At 35.5% G+C, this 21917-nt stretch overlaps 1 protein-coding gene across 1 annotated transcript in view; it reads left to right on the forward strand.

Moving 5' to 3' along the window:
• The window catches only part of AKT3 (AKT serine/threonine kinase 3), a 155917-nt gene that overhangs the window by 93641 nt on the left and 40359 nt on the right, over positions 1 to 21917 (forward strand). Inside the window, exons 4-9 of the mRNA XM_054064144.1 lie at positions 1193 to 1304; positions 2808 to 2952; positions 9032 to 9163; positions 12264 to 12329; positions 13846 to 13914; positions 21256 to 21378. Coding sequence (XP_053920119.1) covers positions 1193 to 1304; positions 2808 to 2952; positions 9032 to 9163; positions 12264 to 12329; positions 13846 to 13914; positions 21256 to 21378 — 647 coding nt within the window. The remainder of the gene's footprint in view (positions 1 to 1192; positions 1305 to 2807; positions 2953 to 9031; positions 9164 to 12263; positions 12330 to 13845; positions 13915 to 21255; positions 21379 to 21917) is intronic.

Raw genomic sequence — 21917 nt, forward strand, 5'->3', positions numbered from 1 at the left:
GATATTTTTGTCTGTTCTGTGGTAGCTGCAGGAAAACAAGTTACACTTTTGACAGAGTAACCTTTAGTTCACAAAATATTTAAATATATTTGCATGAATAAAAATATATGTAAATGAATAAAGAGTTTTGGTAGGTCAGTGTTTTGCAGATGTAAGGTTTAGTGCGTGTAAAATCATAAAATCTAATACTCAGTCTCATTGAACCGTTGCCCGAATTACCAGTGTTGTGGTCTGGTGGCAGAGGAGTAATAGGCAGTCTACTGTATGTCTAGAATTGTGTGACGAGGAAGATCTTGGATCCAAAAGCACAACCTGTGAGGACAGATTGGTTCAACTGATTTAGGCCAGAGAAGTCTGAAGAGAGATGAAATAGTGTTCAGATGTCTAAAAGGGATAGCTGCTGAAATGATAAAATAAATTAGTTAATAGGGCAAGAAACAATATGCTTGAATTATAGGAATAGTTGCATTAAATGCTAGGAAAAGTCTTCCAACTATAAAAAGTAATCCTTATAGTTGGATGGGATAATTTGCTTACATAGGTTTTGAAATTATTACTTTTCAGGGACTGTAGAAATATCTTAGAGAAATACTTATGAGAAGTAGCATAGAGAGACCTGATTCTGCTCTGTGTACAAAGAGAACCAGATGTTTTCCTGGGGCAGCCCTACCGGCTGTGTGGGTGGGAGTATTCTACATTAATAATCAGATTAGTTTCCACATCTGAATTTTCTCACATAGGGTATTTTACAATAAATCTAATCTTGAAGTGACAGGAGCGTGGGTAGTTGTGACATGATTACCACTTGAAGGGAAAATGTCATATTCCTCTTGCCAGGTACAGATGGAAAAATGTGCCTGTGGCTATTGCTGTTACCTTGGCGTACTAGAGCAATCCGGGATTCTAATACTCTTCTTACCCTCATAACACAGACCTGGTTTGCGGACGGAGATCAAGCTTTTTGTATGGGCAACAATACAAGTTGCACGAATTCCTCTGACTGTTTTCTTCACTTTATGACTATTACCTTCTACCTTTTGTTCAAGCCCATGGTTATACTGCCACTCTGTATTTCTATATAAGTGCTGGACGGGTATACATCAGCTGTATTTATTTTATCTAACTGATTTTATTTGCTCTTCACCCATTATCTGGCAATGTATAAAAGAGGCAATGTTGTGTATTTCTTTAGAATGTCAGCTAATGAAAACAGAGCGACCAAAGCCAAACACATTCATTATCAGATGTCTTCAGTGGACCACTGTCATAGAGAGAACGTTCCATGTAGACACTCCAGAAGAACGGTGAGGGTTTTATTTTTGTTTTACTTTCCATGTGCTTTATGCAGAAGCCTCAGCACAGTCTCTGCTGGGACTGCACTGTATTCAGTGCTTGGTACTGTGACATTTTGAGCACATCCTGAACACTTATTTGAAGAATTTGTAAGTCAGCTTCTGTAAAATATTATCTGAGCTCATAGCTAGTGTAAGAGCTGCCTGTGAGTAGGTGGGATGAATATGTTCAAATAAGCCAAAACTATGTCATGATACGTTTCTGAAGTGTTAAATTTTGAACAGTAGAAGCCTGCACTGAAGTACTTTCCAGCCTCGCTGTCTTAAGTTTTCCTTTTACTCTTCCTAATATGCTCCTTTTTTGGCACAGAAAGCAGTTTGTTTGTAATAATTTATTTTATGTTTGCTTATTAGTTTTTCTTATTTCAGTAAATGTACACAAACTGTTAAGAATTAACTTCTTTAATGCACCAAAAGCATGTAGGAGATATGGGATGGTGTACTTTGCTAAAATGTTGTATTCTCTGTCTCTGGTTAGACGCACTGAGTCTTTCCCCTGCGGGCATCTGTCCTGTTGAAACTAATACTAGGATTTGGCTTTATTCATATTGTTTTTATCAATAAATAACCACCAACTTTGCTTTTTCTGTTGTTTCACTAGTATATTCACTTAGAAGTTTTTTATTCTGCCCTGCTACTGTTTCCATACCCTATCTTTCTTCTGTGTATGCAGCATAGTACCTATTACTGCATTCACTGATACCACCAGGCTCCTCCTGTATCTCTTGCTGGCTGAGTGAAAAGCAGCAGGTACTGCACTTGATGTGGGGCTATGGGGCTGTGGCGTGCTCCTGGGACAGCTGGTGTAGCTGTACTTGTTAGCCAGCACACAGAATAGCCGTGGGCTCAGCTGCCTCTGCTTGTAGCTTCACAGAAACCCTCGACTGGCCCTGCCCCTCCGTGCAGCCACTGATTTTTATGATGCTTGTAGGCATTTAATTATCTTTGAGTGCCTCTTTCTAAAGGCAGTTAGAAATTAGCCAACAAGTTGCATTGTAAGAGGAAACAGGTAAAGAGTTGAACACATGGCGTGGTTTAAGGAATCTTATTTTCTGTGAAAATGTCTTAACGGGAGGGAGGAATACCAAAAAGTCTCTTAAAATAGCAAGTTATTATCAGATAATATAGGATAGGAGATGCTGTTCTGTGCTCTTAGCTATATTATATCTGGAGCAAATGTTTTCAAGTTTTTACTACTAAAATATTTACAAAATCAGGCACTGTGATTCTAGAAATTAACCATGCCATGATCCTGTTTGGTGCCGGTCAACTTCAACACCTTTAACACAATGCAGAATTTGGAAAGAAATTGAAGTGATTAATTTACCTGAGCCTTTAGCTGTGTAACATGAGAATTGAACATTGAAGCAATGTACCATACGAAAAGCATTATAAACCATTTATTTGCATGTATTTGATGAGTTTCTAATGAGTACGTTGGCTTGTTCATGATAGGGAAGAATGGACAGAAGCAATCCAGGCTGTGGCAGACAGACTTCAGAGGCAAGAAGAAGAGAGAATGAACTGTAGTCCAACTTCACAGATAGACAATATAGGAGAAGAAGAGATGGATGCTTCAACAACACATCATAAAAGAAAGGTAATGACGTTAAAAAGGGCTTACAAGACTAATATTTAAATCACTTCTGTAAGGGTGTAGTTGGGTGAAACAGTATACAGAGAATAGTATTTCTACATAAATGTCATTGTATCACAAGCATGAGTACTTATTTATTTCAATAAAGCTGAGCTGCACTATTTTTGTTTGTTATGTTGTTTGATACAGCACTTCTGAAAAACAAAGTTCAACTGTTCAGACACATGTTAACATTCTGTTTATTGTTTGAAAGTTACTTTTGTCTTTTTGTTAGTTTGTTTGAAGTATGGTGATAAAATATTTTCTTTAAACAAGTAGATTTGTCCCTTTTCTCATGTAAATAATACCCAATACAAATTAGATAATTTGCATGAGAAAGGCTAGCAAGATTTGGCTTTTAATGACCTTGCTTTTTACTATCTGGGAAAATAACTCTGCTTTAGTTTTCAATGGAGTAAGAAAAAAATGTTGTGGATTGTTTTTTTTTTTTTGCAGTCCTTCACAGTTTTTGCTCTACGTAGAAACAAGTACATTATTGGCTAGAACATGCTTGTAGTTTTACCTCTAGAGTCAACAGGATAAACATGCAACTAACAGCATGTTTTAAAGATTCAGAGCCACACAAAAATTGGCTCTTTATTTTCTGTTTCCATTTTTTCTTGTGTTTCTGTAAGTACGGGCTGGTCTTGAAGAATGGGTCATTCCAACAGATGTCTCACATTTACTGTATGGGATTGACATGACTCAAGAAATGCATTGAAATTGCATGAAAAATAATAACCTCCTTCTATAGGACTGGCTTCATTCTTTGTAGCTAGAAATGAAACCTGTAGAAAACTAAGTGGAAGTCTGCTGACAGAGCAAAATAGTCTCATAGCTAATGTAACCAAATGCTCTTGAATGATGAACAATGAAAAGAAATAGTGAACATATGTCTTTACTTGTAGAGTGTGGGTTTTTTAGTTGCATCATATATGTGAAGCAAGAATCATAGAAAAATCCGTGGCTGAAAACTATAACCTTATGAATAGAACAAAGGTGACATAGGAATTCTTAGTTCTACGATGTCCTAACTTTTGAGAACTCGAGTTTGCAGTACATAGTTCTTTCATGTTGTTTCGTTGTATGCAGTTTTCTAACCCTTTTCTGTTATAGAAAAAGGTAAAATCGAATTATATACAGTTGTAACAATACTCTCATCAGACATTGTCAGGTTGGCATTGAACTTTTAGCCTCGTAGCATAGATGTTTAATTTTACCCTGTGCTCCAGGGTAAAATATGGTAAGTGACAGCAAGACAGAGGCAGCATTTGAGATGTGTCAGTCTTTCTGAGAGGCAGTGCGATTCTGTGGAAGGGATTTAGGTTTGCTCTATTAGAGATCTGAGCACTATTCCAAGCCTCTGTATCCTCTTAGTGTCATACAAAACCACTGCATAACAAGAAGCATTTTCAAGGTGTCAGAGTTAATGCTGTCTAATATAAGTAGTTTATCTGGAATGTATACTTTCCTTATTCACAGTGCAGTGCGTTTTCCCATACAACAAAAGGGGTTGTGGGAACAGGACGAGGAGGAAGATCAGTTTTGTTTCTGTCTTGCTGCTTATGCTTTAAGAAATGCTTAAATAAGATGCTGGGATAGTGCATGTGCAGTGCTGCTGAATATTTAACAGCTCTGGCAACAAGCCAAAAGCAAACTCCACAAAACAAAGGTGAAATGAAAAATGGTGGTATTCAACATCTAATAACAGAGCAGAAAGGAGGTTTTGTAGACAGTAAAGAACTTACTGATGACAACAAGGATATTTTTCTGCCAAAACTCAAAATCCCACTGCAGATACCTGACTATTAGAAGACTTTAGTGAAACTTCTTGGAAGTTTTAAGAATCAAAAGTATTAAGTGACCATAACGGTGGGGAGTTGTCGCTCCCTTAGTGTTAATTGAAATTGGAAAAAATATCTTTTTAGAACTGTTTCTGTTTTGTAGAAATGTTTCTGAAAAGCTTCTCTTTAAGCTTCTATAATTTTTAATATAATAACCATTTAAGTAATAATGCCTTAATGCATTTGTATTGCTTTTTTTGGTACTGGCTTTCTTTTCATTTCAGGGATTTTTTTGCACAATGTGTCCTACAAGCTTGTTTTGTCACCTGATTTTACATCTAAACTCAGTAAATTTTGCTTGTGCATGTACCAGATGGTATACATATGAATAGAAGAGCATAATCAGATTAAGAAATAAGGCAGAGAGGAGTGGGCCTGTTCTTCTCTAAAAAGGTAGCAAAAGATATACAGAGAAAACAGTCTTTAGGATGTGGAACTTGATTTGAACAGACATGACAGCAATGTCCCTGGCCAGATTGGCTGGAAGAACCAAAAGCACTTTTTTTTATTCCAAATTATTTTAATATTGTTGATGTGCCACTTCAGTTTTATAGTAATAGCATCACTAAAATCTGGAGCACTAGAAATTCTTAGCAAACTGCTTTTATTTCAGGCTGTACTGTTCCCTGTACGTGGAATTTATTCCTGATGAAGTCAGATGAAAACTCCAAGTGGCATAATCTTTGTGCAAATCAGGAATTTTTAAAAATTAGTTCCTTGGTAGGAATTTTCAACATCTGTAGTAGGGCATATTGTTTTGAACAGATCGTCCATAGGAGAGTTAATAGGCTTTAAAGAAGGCTGAACATCATACAGTTCTTTGGATAGTGCAGTTTCCTGTAGCTTCACTGCTTTTCCTTTGTTTATAAATTTGTTTTGCAGGGTGCAGAATGAGTAAAGAATAGATTTTTCAGAGGAAGCCAAAAAGTAATGTAATGAGGAAAAGATTCAATCCTCAGAGTTCGATAGGAGTGAAAAAGGTGGGAAAATCATCAAGGAGAAAGAATCCAATCTTATGGGAGCCTCCAAACTTGCTTACCAACATCCCTCAGGTTTGGGAAGTATTTCCATTTTTCCACCAGTTTTCAGTACACCCTTAGCTATGGCATCTGTGTTTTTAGCTCCCAAGGTCTTGTGTTCTTTGGCAGACTTTTTGAGTTACCCTGCACTCAATTACTGTATCATCTCTAAGCCTTCTACTGAGCTTCTAAAGAATGAGAGCATCAGGAGACTATTCTTAGAACTAGCACTACCGCCATAATCTGCTATTAAGCCACAGCTCAAAATCTTGCAAAGCGATTACCTTCCTCTTATAAATACACATCTATTTTTTTTTTAACTTGTTTTCTCTGAGCTTGCAGCTAGATTCATGACTGTTTTGATGAACATTATATAAGCTAATTTTGGGTGAACGAGTCTTGGTTTGACTGGCTTGCAGCTCTAAGCCTCAAACCTATGTCTGTGATCAGCTGAGCCAAGATCCTCCTTCTGTCTGTGGGCAAAGGGCTGTATTTCTGAGCTGGTTTTATTCAGACTCCGGTAGTCCCTCTCTAAATCCAGCCTCTCAGAGGTGATCAGAAGTATAGGAAAAAGTTACCCCTTTGAAGCTGCTTATTACCACATAAAGTTTTGCCTGATAAAAGTGATAAGTTGTTACGGTCACTAACTCTATTATTTATCACTAAAGCTGTTGGCCATTCTTCATTGGGGAAAACAGTAGCTTATGAATGGAGATACAGATGATTCTGCCCTGAACTACTCATCTTCTGCCTGAACTGTGTTTTGAATGCATTTTGTGTTTTTCATGTGTTTTTGCTAATTTTCACTATTTCAGCACAAAGGCAGTTGGTTTTGCTTGATGATTTTCGTAGAACCATCAAAGCAGATGACCTGGCTTTTCAGTATCACTGACTGTGATATTTGAGAGGTCTTATCTTTAGTTGATTTAAGTGCTAGTAACTGCATAGTATTTGGATCGTAACTTTACATGCTACATCATGCATCACTAGTTGTAACACATTATACTAGTTTTTGGAAAAGATGACCACTCAAGAACTGGTCTGGGGTCATAAACTTTACATCCACTTGTATGGATTTGCTTTAGGTAAAAAGTATACTGAGCCTTTGAAATCTATGTTACTCATATTTCTTACTGTGATAAATGCAGTTTTGTTCTTCCTGATGTGAGGAGGTTTTGGCAGCAAACAAGATCTGTCAGTGCAAAATGTTTAAGTATTTTTAGGTGTGAGCAAAGCATGAGATTCACTAAGATTAGTTTGCTCAGAAGCTACCAATAAACCATTAAATGTGAAAACGATTTAATTCCTGCTGATGTAGCTAGAAAATTAACATAAAGAAAGCATCTTCTCTTCAATAGAGCTTTGATACATCCATCTATCCAGGTATTACCCTGAGTAGTCTGTTGGATACCTTTCACAACTTTTAAGTTGCCGGTTGGACATTTAAAAGCTAAGGAATTGCAGCATTCATGTGGTTGATGAAACTTCAATTCTGCCTCTTATGTGAGCAGATTTGAAACTGACTCTGAGTGAGGAATTGCATAGATTATTTTCACATTTTGTTGACAGCAACTTCAGATCCACAGTAATAACATAATGCACTTTAGCTTAAAGGAATAAATAATTTCAGAAGGGAAGTTTTGCCCTTTATTCTTTCTCACAGGAGAGAATGTATTTTGCTGCCACTATTTGTGGTTGTGCACCAGGGAATATGTCCAATAGCTCTATCTTAGAATGTGTGTCATATATGTAGGCACTGTTAGAGGTGCTCCTGGTAGTGATAAAAAAGTACTAATTCCGTTGTGCCAGACACAAGTATCAAGATTCAGAAAACTGCCTGAGAGTGCACCTAGTAATAGAAAGAGACACTAGGAAGGTGAAGGATAAGTCACGAACTTCTCTTTTCCTCACAGCTACCAAGATTAAATATATTTACTTAGGAAAACTGAGGCTCTGAGTGTAATTATGGATGTTTTGAGGTGTATTATTCACAAAGGAAGGAAGGTTATTGATGCTGCAGGTGATGCAGATTGATGATGCGAATACTATGACAAGAATAGGCGAATGTGTTATCTTTTTGAGCTTTTAACTGCTCTCCTCAAGGTTGTTGAGTGCCTTAACAGTCTGTGTGGGGTTATGTGGTGGTGCACCTAAGCTGATAACGCAGTATGCTTAAAGATGTGCTATGGAAATACACGGTGGAAGCCAATGATTGGCCCTGAGTTGGCCAGAGGAACCCTGCTGTCAATCAAAGGTGACTCTGTGCAGTCACTGCATTCTCAGTACTGTGCTGTTTTTTTCTACATCCTCATCTTTGCATATAATGCATAGAACATAGGGTTGATGCTTCTGAACTGGCTGTGTATTGAACTTGCAGAACTAAGGTGATTATTGACTGAAGCTTTGTGCTTCTGAAAGTGGCTAAACTGCTTTGAGATCTGAGATTGTCGAGTCATATTCTAGTGGTGTGTGACACTCCAGTTCAGCTGATAAACTTAATAGACTTAAATGCTCGTTCCACAACAGACTCTTGAACCTACTACTTTTAACCTGTAAAACTAGGGCAATACTAGATGCTCGAATGGTCACTATAATGCAGTCACATGAAAGAGGAGAACTTGCCACCTCTTCCTTTTGAGAGACAGATTGATTAATTTGAAAAACATGTAATTGTAATCTGTGTTCAAATTTTTGAAGTCTACGTCTAATATAAAGATTGTTGTAGCATCTTACTGGTATAATATTGCAGTGAGGATCATGTATGTTTCAAAAAAGCCGTCAGTGCAGTGGTTGGTGTTACGCAAAACCTATTGATATGCCATATTCTGTGTCCCTGGTAATAACATGAATTCTTGAGCTTTCTTAGATATGGAGCATTCATGAAATGCTGTTATAGGCCAAGACATTGTTCTCTGTGTGCTTTGTAAAAATAAGCGTGCCTGTGTAGTATACCGTGCTTTAGAGAACTACAATAATAATATCAAACAATATGTCCTAGTGGTTTAAGGATACAGTTGACTATTATGAACTTAGTTTTAGAACTGTACCTATCTTTGTAAATTTTTCTTCTGATAGTGGTGACAGTGGACGTATGATATTGGTAATATGCAGACATACTTGTGTGCATATTGGAACTGTATAGCATAAGTCTTGCTAATCCTTGTTGTTTTCTCCTTATAGACAATGAATGATTTTGACTATTTAAAACTACTGGGCAAAGGCACGTTTGGCAAAGTTATCTTGGTCCGAGAGAAGGCTAGCGGGAAATACTATGCTATGAAGATTTTGAAAAAAGAAGTCATTATTGCAAAGGTAAGGAAGGTTGTAGTTGTAATATTGGGCCATCTTTTTGAATGGAATAATCAATATCTGATACATAAGGTGTATTTGATGGTAACTGAATTTGATAGAAACATATATCTTCAGAAAACAAGAGTACAAAAAGTATGTGTACGCATTTTGCCTGCCTTTTTCCAGTGTCTTGTAATCAAGAGTGTGCTAAAGCATTGAGAGAATTCACTGAGCAGGAAGCTAATGCAATCTAAGTTCAAAACAAGAAAAAGTGCATTGTAGGGTATATTATGTACTTGAACCCCACTTGTACAGAACAAGTAGAGAACAAGAAACCTGCATACTTCTACAATCGCATAATTTTATCTCCATAAGACTCAATTAGGAATAATGCTGTTATTGAGTAAGGAGTTTATTGCAGGCTGTGGATCTTTCTGAGAATTTTGAATGCTTGAGGCCAAAAATACCGGTGTTCATAAAAACTGAATATGGATGGAAACTGCTGTGGTTTACATAGATTTTATTTTAAAATATCCTTTAGATTTTTCTAAGTTTCCTATTCACCTATGAAAACAGGACTTACAGAGTTTTGGACTCTATGTTTATTTGTCTGTGTCACTCACTTTCTAATAACTTTTAACCGTGTTTTTCAGTTTCGATTAAATTTGATAGAGCAGTAGAGACCTCAAAACCATTTATATTTCCCTGAGTTTCATTAAAACCATCTCTGGTATAGGGAGACATAAACCTATGTCCTCAGCAGAGAAGAGGCTGACGTGAGTTCTGCGTGCCCTTAGCAGCTGTCACATGTGTGCTTGTGCAAGACTGGTCGGCATGTATAGGATTTGGACTAACAGCAGGAGAGAGCACCCTTTTCTTCTTCATAATCGGGAGATGCAGAAAGAAAAGAGGGTATTGCTGCTGCGTTCTCCTGATTCTGTATAGGAAGGAGTACTCTGCTCACCCATGGCACTTTAAGGGTCCTCAGGGTAGTCTTATGTCCGACTGCTGTGAACTCCTGTTCTGCTTCTGCTCCTTTATACCCTCCTGGCATTCAGAACATTTCAACTTTTTTCTCTGTGCCAATAAAATAAAACCCATGTTTTTTAATTTTAGGGTTTTCTCTTTTATTTTGCTAGTTGCTATAATATCACTGAATTTTTAGAAGGGTTAAAACTGGCTTTCAGATAACTTTCTCTTTTGAGCAAAAATTCTTGTTCATGGAAGTATGTATAAAGCCAGGGAAATTTTGAAGAGATCAGAGATGCAACTGTTCATTGATTTGTTTACCTGAAAACAGAAAGTTAGCTCAGTGATTCATTGGGCAGAATCTGGCACTCCCTGAAGCAGATAACGGTCTGTTTTTCTATCTATTTGTAGACTAAAAGAAGATTAAGTGTGTGAGGAAACGTACCTTTCATCCCGTCATGAAAATGGGAGCTCCTTAGTCTTTTAAATTTTACGTCCTCAGAACTGTAATTTTGTTTTGAAGGGAGTTGTCTTAAGTTTTCTATAGTATGGTTGTATATTGATAAGAAATAGATGAAAGAATAAAAAGTAGACTGTGCTTAGGTCTCCCCAAGTGAAGTGAATGTGGTAATTTCCCTATAGTCGCCAAATGTCATTTTTTCCACTCCTCCCCAAGCTAAAACCAAAGCATGCTTGAGCCTGGACTTAGCTATCTAAGCCCAGTCAATGTGTACGTGTGTCATGGGGATTTATCTATAACCTTTAACTCTGAAGATCAGTGATAAGGATGTGGTGACTAGGTGGAATACATCTGCATCTCAACTCAGCCTATAGTGAGATACACTATATATATCGAAGGTCATGCCCATAACAGTTAGCATAACGTGAAGCAGAAAAGTAGTGTTTTAACAGCTGTATCTACAATGCTGTATAGCATCAGCCCAGTTCAGACTAAGTGTGATGATGCTAAAATTTCATGACAGATTAATATTACACTTACCAGGGAATTGCTACCAGTATTACAAACTTCTGACGGCAATGGCAGGAAAACTGGCCGTTGCCAACTTTGTATGCTCCATATCTGATGAACTACTGAGGTTTCCAAGTAAATAAACTTCAGGCTTGCTTTTCTCCTCAAAGGTTTGTTTTGCTTTTCCCTCAGTATGTGGTTGTAGTGTATACACTCAGTGTTGCACTACTATTCAGCTAAATGGCATCATAATTTATTACCGCTGACTCTGTTGTTGTTGCTTGTATTTTGACAGTTTTTAAAGTCTCATTTAAAATTCCTGACATCTGTGTTTACTTTCTAGTTTAATAGTACCTTATCTTCAGAGCATAGTTTGATAAGTGTGTGCAATACAATATTATTATATTGGTATTGTTTGTAACAATAATAAAGTGTACTCTGACTAAATATATCTATTTCTGCAGGATTCTGGTTGAAGTTTGAGTAACACTAAGCCAATCTTTAATTCTGTTTAATGTAATACTCAGTGGTAGCTCAGCTCTACTGAAAATAAAAAAACACTCAGTGATTTTCAGGCTTTTGGGTTCATCCGTTGACATCCTGACAGGGGGGATTCACAGCAGTATTACGTGCAGAATTGCATAAATGGCTGTGTATTCATCAGATGGACCTCTTAAATACCCTGCTTTTCTCCCTGGTCCTTAGAGGCTGCTTGCCACCGTGGCGCAGGGCAAGCCCTCCTACCACCCTCTTATCCCCCTACTCTCTTCCTGTCAGCTACTACCCCGTGTAAGTTTCTTGCAAATGGATTCAGTCTCTCTGTGTGTATGTTGTTCAGGCGATTCATACCAGAACTGTGAGGTTGTGATGACTACATTTTTAGACTATAAAATACGATATTATCATTTATTCCTGCATTGGATATAAAGTTAAAGACTTCATTTTAAAGGAAGAAAATAAGAAAAAAAAAAAAGTTAAATTGTGTTTAAACTTGAATTTACTTCCAAATCTTTTCTCAAAAACCTGAATTATTTTTAATATTTCTTTCAAGTTCATTCATTTTCCAAAATTGTATACTGTACCTATCTCTTTTTTGAAAGCATTGACCTTTTCCTCATAACTAATCAGGCAACAATTTTATATCTTAATTCAGACCTACTTCTTCTGCTCTTTATTTCTCAGGATGAAGTGGCTCATACGCTCACTGAAAGCAGAGTACTGAAAAACACAAGACACCCTTTTTTAACAGTAAGTGTTAGTATTTTAAGTATCTGGTACCTGTGATTCCCTTTGTCAGAATATGTATTTAAGAGGTTAGAAATACATTTCCTAATAAGTTTATAAAGCTTAATTGTGCTGAAAACAAATTTTATTGTAGAATGTAACTGTTGTGTGGATTTTTTGTATGAACACTTTTTTGATAGAAATTATTGATTTCACATAGTGTCAAGTAATTAGTTTTTTGCCAAGAAAATTTAATTAAGAATTCAATAAAAGATAAAAATAACTGTTTATTTAACATAAGTAGCCCCTGGAGCAACAGAACTTAAACCCCACTACTTCAGTGTCTTTGTCTTCATATGGTTACTATTTAATAGAAGGAAAATATTGGAAAGAAGATGAAAATTTTGAGATTCATGACAAATTATGATTAATAGTTTCAAATTTACAACTGACTTTCTTTGGGAAAAGTAATTCTGGTTCCTCTCCTTTGAAAATACATTAGAAAATCTTTTCATTGATTTCAAAAGATAATTAACATGTTGTATGTTAAGATAGGGAGAAAATATTTGCTTTTTTGTATCAAAATATCAAAGTAGATAGAAGCTTTCCTATTTAGAAAATAATAGATCAAACCATTAGAAAGCAGAGGATTGTATTTACATTACTTGGCTGAAATACTCAGCAAATTCAGTCAAGAGAAATGAGATCACCCAAATTTTCTTATATTAGAGTGTAAAGATAAGCAGGAGTAGGTATAATTCCAATCATATATTCATTAGTGTCGCTGCAGTTGTATCTTTATATCTTTTTGATATTATTAAACATATATTTTAGGGAGGCATCCAGTATTTAGTTCGCATGAGTCTCCTTATTGTGTTGTTATACTTAGTTCTACTGCATTTCATTTCTTTTAGGCCAAACCTACATCTGTAGATTTTCTTTGGTATCATTTTGCCAAGCAAAATCAATTCAACATGGATAAGTCAGAAATTTGAATTAAGATAGTAGTGTTTATTACAATTTTAAATTTATATGTAAATAAATATACTCCTTCGGCATTCAGTGTTTTTAACGTTGTGTATTACGTGAAACTAGACAGTTCTTCCTTTGGAAGTGAAAGGAGGCTGGAGGTTATGATCACTTTTAAGATTTTATTTGGGAAAAATTAAGAAGAATACGGTAATCTCTCCTCATGGCCATTGTGGAAGTAGACATCATAGAGTATGATGAGTGAGAATAGCTGGTACCATATATGGCAGTAAGAAATGCAATAGGAAATTGTGTATTTTAGTAACTATTTAGTATTTTATTGTAATAAGAATGTTGTTTTCATATCAATGGCCGTGTGCCAGAGATGAAGGTTTTTGTGTTAATTCATCTCAAACTCCAGATAGGAAGTTACACTTTTAGTTAGTTCCAAAGTTCACACCAAATCAGAATTGCCTGCTTAAAAGGATATTAAATTTTGTTACAGTTTAAGTGCAAGAACTGGATTAATACAAGATGATAATTGGTTTGGTTTTGCTGTTTTCTTTGCAAGTCCTTGAAATATTCCTTCCAGACAAAGGATCGTTTGTGTTTTGTGATGGAGTATGTTAACGGAGGAGAGGTAAGTTTAAAAAAAGTTGTTTTGCACTTGTAATAGTAATGCTGTCGCTGGGTAACACTCTAAAAGATATAATTTTTCTTGCTTTTTTGCTTTCTAGTATCTTTGAAGGGTTTTTTTTGTAAATTTTAAAAACAGTTTTATTTAAAAATAAACATTTTATATGTATTGCATCAAAAGTAGTTCCTATTCTTGAAAAATTAGACTGTTATACCTTGAAAATAACTTCATGGTAGAAAAATAATTACCAATAACTTGCTTATTGTTTTTTTTCTACCAGCATCTTCTGCCATGAGACAGTCATAATTTAGCACAAACAAGCAAAAATAATGTTGACTAGTCTCGCTTTTGTGCTAATGTGAAATATGTTCTCTCTTGTTTGCTATAGCCATTGCAAATATGTATGAGAAAACATTAGGATGTTTATATATTTCTTTATTTCCATTCTCTTCATTTCTGTGTACTCTGGTATTAAGTCCTAAACTTATTACAGTATTGTTAGTCTTTAAGCTGTTGTTGTCCTCCAGCTGTTTACTGAAGAATGGAATAACAGAAAACCTACCTGTCGTATGGAATTAAAGAGAACTGCAATCTAAGAAGAGGGCTTTTATCTACCTTTTAGGTGCAGTTTGCTATTCAGACTGTATCTCGTTACCATGTGGACTAGGGGTTTTTCCTTATTTTGCGGACTATATGCTGCATAATAGCTTTAAAGAACCAAGTATTTCCACTAGCTATTTTTATTAGAAAACTATTTTGTAATTCAGGAATTGTTACAGCATGACATCATGTTTTGCATTATCCGTTTGCTGTGCTCTCCTACAATAAAGCCGTCTTCAACTATAATGCCTGAGCACTCCTAGAGTGCCTGTCTTGCATTCATTGTTCTGGTAATTTCTGGGACCAGTCTGAGGAGCATTTACATCCTATCTTCTCCATGGCCATCCTCTACCAGTCATGACTAAGCGTAGGTCCTCATATGAGAGGGTGGCTTGTTTAACTCAATATGTATAAACCTGTTTTGGGGCATCATAGGTGTTGAATCATTTTGGCTAATTGGACAGGACACAAAAATTTCCCTCAGCAGTAATGGAATAGCAGCCTTCTCTTTAGCATTCAGCTAAATTATTTGGGATTCACATGTCACCAATGTTAAGCCCGTGCTACCTACAATGAGTTTTAAAAGTGATGCCTTATCACCTAGCTAATTCTTAGTTTTCTCTGTGTAGGACCTTATTGCAGTTCTGTAATCTCAAGGGATGCGCGTTGAAAGTATGTTTTTCACATCAGCCAGTTGCTCCTTTTTTTGAAGGATACCTTTCTATCCTATTTGAATGCAGAGCAGAGGCCACAGAAAGTGGTTTTGATTCCTTTCTTAAGACAAAGTATACTCTGACTCTGTGTTTTGATCACGCTTGTATCTTGTGTTCTTCTGCATTGGGTGTTGCACCTTTGTGGCAAATGCCGCAGACACCTTGTGTTAAGGGTTTCTTGGTGGCAGCCTGCTTCTGCTTATTGGGATTTGAAAGATTGCAATGCACTTTGCCAAGACTGGGTTGCGTTTCTCTAGGTATGATGCTCTTGTTTGCCAGTGTTCCTCATGTTCTTTGCTGTTGGTTCCCTAGTTCAGCGAAGCTAACTGTAAATTTTTGCCACAGTGGGAAATAATGTCCTTTCAGAGTAGGCAGCATTCTTTGAAGAAACTCTGATTTGCTTATATGCTTCTCTTCGATTAGAGATCCGCAACAGTAATTTGGACAAACTGTCATTTTCAAATGGAAAATCTTTACACTTAACAAATTTGCCTGTGAATTTCAGACTTAGGTCACTGTCTGCTGAGAAAATTCACAAAGGAATTCATATTTGTCAAATATCCTTATTCTTAACTCACAAGTACTGAAAGTAAGTGGCAAAAGTTTGGTTAGTTAGCTTTTGTCTCTTTCTGCTTCCCTCTACTGTTCTTTCTGTGTTCTAAGGAAGTTTCATTTCTTTACAATAGTTTCTCAGTGCTGAAGGTGTTGAAAAGTCATTTTTTAATTATATCCTTTCAGTAGGAAATTGTCTGTAGAAGTATGATGTTGCATTTGATTCTCTCCAGAGATCTACTACCTTCAGTGTGTTTCTGTTTAAAATTCCTTTAGGTTAAAGATTTCTTTTTAGTTAAACAGTTGTGTCTGAGTCAAATGCTTGGGAATTTTTGCAGATTCTTTCAGAATCACATTACTCAAACAGTCCTCTGAATGAAGGAGTTCTTGAAATTTGTATCTTGACTCTCACCCAGGTGAAAGCAAGAAAATGGCAGAATTTAGGCTTCTGCATTACTACAGTAGTAAAAAGTGTAGTCAGTACTAAGAGTCTTCAGTTCCTGTGGTTAGAAAGGAGAAGATCACAGGAAGGACCATTGAATTTCATTCTGGAGAAGAAATTGTGTTAAAATAATTCTGAACTAGAATCTTCTATACCAGCTAAAACTATAGATCTCTGTTGAATTTAATATCCAGCCAGAATAGTAGCAATTTGTCTTTGCCCTACCTTGCCTATGTATTTTCAAATCAGTTAAGCTCAGTTAATAAGGGAACACATGATAATGAAAATGTAATTGCATCTGGTTTTTATGTGTGTGCTTTTTCGCAGTGTTGAAAGTGTTACTGTATCAAATTCTCTCTTGATTTCTTTTAAAAAAGAAAGCATATTCTGTAGCTAAATATATTAAAGCAAAACATTAGAAAATTTTTTCAACCAAATTATTTGTATGGAAATAATGAGTAGGTTCTTGTTATGCTGACAACTTTCACAGTAAATTTTCTGCTGCTTAAAGGCCCAATATTGAAATATTTATTGTGGGCTGGAATCTTGACTTTTTCTTTTTTAGTGTTTCTGTTAGACTCTCTGGATGGAATGCTTAGCAATGTCTATTGATCATAAACTATGTTGCTGTATAAAGCTAGGATAGTTCTAACATTGTGATTACATCTCAATACCTTTATTATACTTAAGGAATTACATTTAAGGGGCATTAAGACATTGAAATTTGATTTTAGAAAAAAAACCCAACTATTTGGCTTGGTTTAGATGATCAAATTCCATTATCAATACTTTGAAATGCGTATTTGATGAGTGTGTGATAAAAGTACGCACAGAATTGTGTGACAAATTGTGTTCTTTACTTTGGTTCAGAATATAGAATATTCATGTAAATATTTTAAAATAAATAAAGCATATAACTATTTCTAGACAAACAAGTCCTACTTTAAAGAAAACAAACACCTTAATTTTGTACTTTCTTTGCTGTCCTTTTCCTATGAATATTTTGAAAAAAAAAGGTTTAAGGCTATACTGTTGGTTTTCCTGCTAGTATTGTTTTGCCTCCTCTTCCTCCTGTAACACAGATGATTTTGAGTACTATGCTACTGCAGTATGTTAGTAGTACATAACAGTATTCCCCAACATCCAGGCCACACAGAATGGTATAAACTGTGGTATGAAAAATGATATTCTAAGAATGGCTCTTTATTCTTGAGGAATACTTGTGGAGTGTTTATTTCCCATTTTTTATTTCCACTATTTTGCTTTAAAGGTTTAAAAGCTTTAGAAATTAAATCTATTACCTAAATTACTTTGCTAAGTACACTTGTTCAGCTGACTAATAAGTTGATTAACTGCCTTGCTTTGCCCTTTCCGGATAATTTCAAATTCTGTACTTTGTTACCAACTTAATTCGTAATTATCTGTGTAATAAAATCAGACTCTAAAATTTGTTCAGATGGTTTCTCCACACCAGAATTCTGGATCTGTATTCCACTTGCCCTTTTTTTTCCCCCACAGCTCTTGCTTCAGTTTGTTAAGCGAGAAAGGACTAAGCAGTTTGTTGCAATTGAACAAGTGCTACTACTGTCTAGAAAAAAAAGACAGAGGATTAACAGCCTAGCTAATGAAAAATAATTGAATATTGTTGTAAGCCTTGTCATTTTTATCTGAGTCATGTCCTGTTTTGTTTTCCTAAACTCATAAGTAAATGTGAGAATGTTCCTTAGCCTAAAATTATGTTAACCTTAAATTATTATAACTCAGAATAAAGGTGCTATATTTTTGGGGGTATAGTGTGCGCCTAGAAGCCATATAAAATCTGAAACGATAAAGAGATAATTCAGAATTTCAAGACTGCAAATGCTTTGCAAAAGAGTAAAATGAACTGTCAAAGATAAAATGCATTTAACTGCAGAGCTGATCAAGCCCAATATATAGCAGTGAGAGTGAGACATGACTTTCAACGTGCCAAACAGGTCACTATGTAGAAGTTTAACATATCAATTGATATAACGTTTTGTCTTTCATATATTTGGGTGTTTGGATCTGCAGTTGAGTATGCTTCTGGGTTTGATCTTTGTTTTTATTTGTTAAATTTTTTCCATTTCTTTTTTAATTATTAACAAAAGCCATGGCAACATTGTTGTTCAGTTTTAAAATAAAGAAATACCAGGAAATTTGTCGCTCCAGTCCTTGCTGTAACTATAGCACCCTCATGTATGCCATCAAATATTTTACGTGCAAAATGGTTTGCTTTGTGCCAAAGCTATTTCTATTGCAATTCCAATGACTTCATAGCACATATTTAATAACTGTAAATCAATAAATAGTGCAACTGTGGAAAGTTCTTTTCATAACTCTCCATCAGATTTCTTCTTTTTCTACTCTGACTTAATCTTTGTGTTCTGACAGTTGTAAATAGAACCTGGTCATGTAATTATACCAAAATAGTGAACCAACAAAATAATTAGCTGAAAATAATGCTGTAATCTCACTGAAATTGATTTTTCTGTTAGAATTTTAAAGTTTGCTTTAGTTACCTTAGCATATATTTTGGGTGTATTGATTCACTTTAAACATACATTTTTATAACATTGTTCATTCAGAACTATCACGTATGGTTTGATGACAACTCTGCTATGTGCTATAATAATGTAAAGACTGCTTGTGAAAGTGACTGTAGTGTCACATATAATGTTAAAATAAACACAGAACTATTGCTAGTTATTTCTAGCTGGTCATTTTCCTTTGACATCAGTATTTTGAATGCATATCAAGAATATTTTGTTGGAAAAAACACTGAAGGAAATATTTTTTGTTATAGTAACGTGAGGTTATCAGCTCAGATCCAAAATGGGACACTTTTTTACAGAGACTAATACATCTGTTGCTGACAAGTATCCTGATGTTTCAGAATTTTCTAAGGCTTTGCTGCCTGGCTACTGGATTAGTCTTTCATACAGAAAATTGCAATAGTCCTTTTGCATAGATGCGAACTGGAGTTTATGTTGTAAAGTTTTGCAATGTGTTTGCTATGTGTATGCATTAAAAAGTGATCTGAAAGTTGGCCTTTATTATGAATTACTTAGAGTCCATAAAAAAAAATAAAACTTAAAAAAGAGTGACATTAACTTATTATTTTTAAGAGACTACAAAACAGATGTAAATGCATAAATTAAATGAATTTTGTATTTTGCTTTACTTGGATGAAGATCTAGTTAGTGCTGTTGGTTTCCTCTTTGAACCTTGCAAAAATGTGTGGAAAAGACCTTACAAATTGAGAAATGTATTTATTCTTTTCCCAGTTTTATAATATGCCTGGCACTTTGTGAGGGCAGACTTAGCTGCTTAGTCTGTATGAGTGCTGTGTTTACACTGGCAATTAAGCAGTCCTTAGTGCAGAATGCATGTTACTACAGAGAGGGCTGATGTCACCGTCAGGGATTGGTGCTTAAACAAGGAAACAGCAGCAGGAGCAATTAAAATACCTATGAAATAATGATGCTCCTTGTCAAGCAGGTATTCCATTTTTATGCAGTGTCTTGAGAATTCAAAAAGAAAGGGGAATACAATGAACAAATAAGAAATACTCTTTAAATCATACAGCAGTTTCTGCTTTCTGTGAAGTCTCTGCTTATACAAAGCTGCTGCCAAAAGGCTCAGTTTGGTGAAGAGTTTGTTTAGGTTCAGAAGAAAGTAATAAACATTTTTTGGAGCACAGCTGTCAGGAAAGAGATTGACCTCTAGTCATTTGACTTTTTAATTACACTTTGAAAAGTCCATACACTGAAAATAGCTGCAGCAGTTCTTACACTGTTCTGTGCTGTGTAAGCAGTGTAGATTTCCTACAGATGTAAAGTAGGATGGGGGAATGACATGTTCCTGTTATTTTGTTATTTGGTTTGAGGTGATTTTTTTTTTTTGAACCGAACATGGCATTTTAGAAATCTCATCTACTTGAGATCTTTAGTAGTGAAAATAAAAGCCCCACATTGTTATGGATTTCGTTGTCTATATTTATATAGACATATATATATTTGTATATATGATCACATTTTCTCTGTTTGTTTTGTTGATTTTTAGCTTGTAAACCAAAAACCTTTTAACTTGAAGTAGTAAGGCAGGTGGTCCGTTTGGTCTTCAGCAGAGTACAGAAACATACTAATCTTTCTTTTAGGACTTTTCTAACAAATAAATAAAACTAGCCATTTTAGAGAGCATTTGAATTAAATAGCCACAAGCTGCTCTTTTTAGGTGTTGTTCCAGGTTCTGAGGGTGAAGTTTTATCCAATAAAGTGCTGGCCTTAGAGGATATAATCTTAACACATTTTCATTACGCTGAAGTTACTGAAAATAAGTAGTGACTAATTTTTCACTTGAGTTGAAAAAGTGTCTGTAAACTGCTGTTACTTATAAAGTATTAAAGAAGAGACAAAATCAGCAAAGAAGTGTTTTCACTGTAGCAAAGATATACGCTACATACATACATTTATTTTTATAAGCTGTTGATTATTTGCTTTTTCTTGTAACATTGCTAGGGCTATGAATACGCTGATTTTGTAAGATGCAGTTTACCTGTTTAGTCAAAGTCTACAGAAGAACTAGACTTTTTAAAGTTCAAAGATAAGTTACTAAATTACTGAAAAACTTAAGGCGGAACCAGAATCTGGGTAGGTCAAAATGATATTTCTCAGTGGCTTAAAATAAAAATTCGAGCAAGTGGTGGAGAGGGAAGTACAGAATTATGCTACTGCATACTTTTTTTTTTTCCTCTGGTAACTGAAGGTTAAATGAGTAGCAAGCAGAATGCCTTAAACAAGATTGGTATATTGATTAAAACGCTGATTTAACAGCTCGCTTTCTCCCTTTGGAAACCTGGAAAAGATAAGCCAGCTGCTGTCTAAGAGTGCTGAGTGTCCACTGAGAGTACACTATCTATCATCACAATATGGTGATGAGAGGTGTTTTATGTTTGTGTTAATTTCCCCCACTAAATCAGTAATTATTACAATCCTGTCCCTGCTGTTTACCCTGCAGCTGTTTTTCCATTTGTCGAGAGAGCGGGTGTTCTCAGAGGACCGCACACGCTTCTATGGTGCAGAAATTGTCTCTGCCCTGGACTATCTGCATTCTGGGAAGATTGTGTACCGCGATCTCAAGGTAAAAAAAAAAAAGAAAAAAAAGTAATCAAATTTTTGTTTTGCAGAGACTATTGGGACAAACACAAAGTAATTATGAAGTTGCACTATTCAGAGTTAATGGGGAAAAAAAATATGTGTTCGGTTTTAAGTTCTGTGTGTGCCGAAGGAAGCAATGGTACAGTAATCTATAGACAGATACATTGCTTGACTTCAAGTTGATTAAAAAAAGAAACAGCGTACCTTAGTGGCAGCACTTGAAGGAGATCGAAACTTCTCATCCTTTTTTCCCCTGTTACTAGGACCTTAACTTGCTTTGCAACACAAATCTTAGATATAATTCTCAGTGTCCCCAAGCAAGGGAAAAGAGGAATTGGGACAATGTAACTGCGATCTCATAATCTCAGCAAAGAGTTATGTTCTTGCATGATTTGAAAACATTTAAAACACTTCAGAATACTTCATTAGGAAAATAATTTCAGCTTTAATTTAAAAATTGTCTTTTATATCTTGGGAAAGATTTGTTATACAGAAATGCAGTTTCTTAGGTTTGCTTGTGTA

This window comes from Cuculus canorus, chromosome 3 (genome assembly GCF_017976375.1).
Source record: "Cuculus canorus isolate bCucCan1 chromosome 3, bCucCan1.pri, whole genome shotgun sequence".
Taxonomy (NCBI): domain Eukaryota; kingdom Metazoa; phylum Chordata; class Aves; order Cuculiformes; family Cuculidae; genus Cuculus; species Cuculus canorus.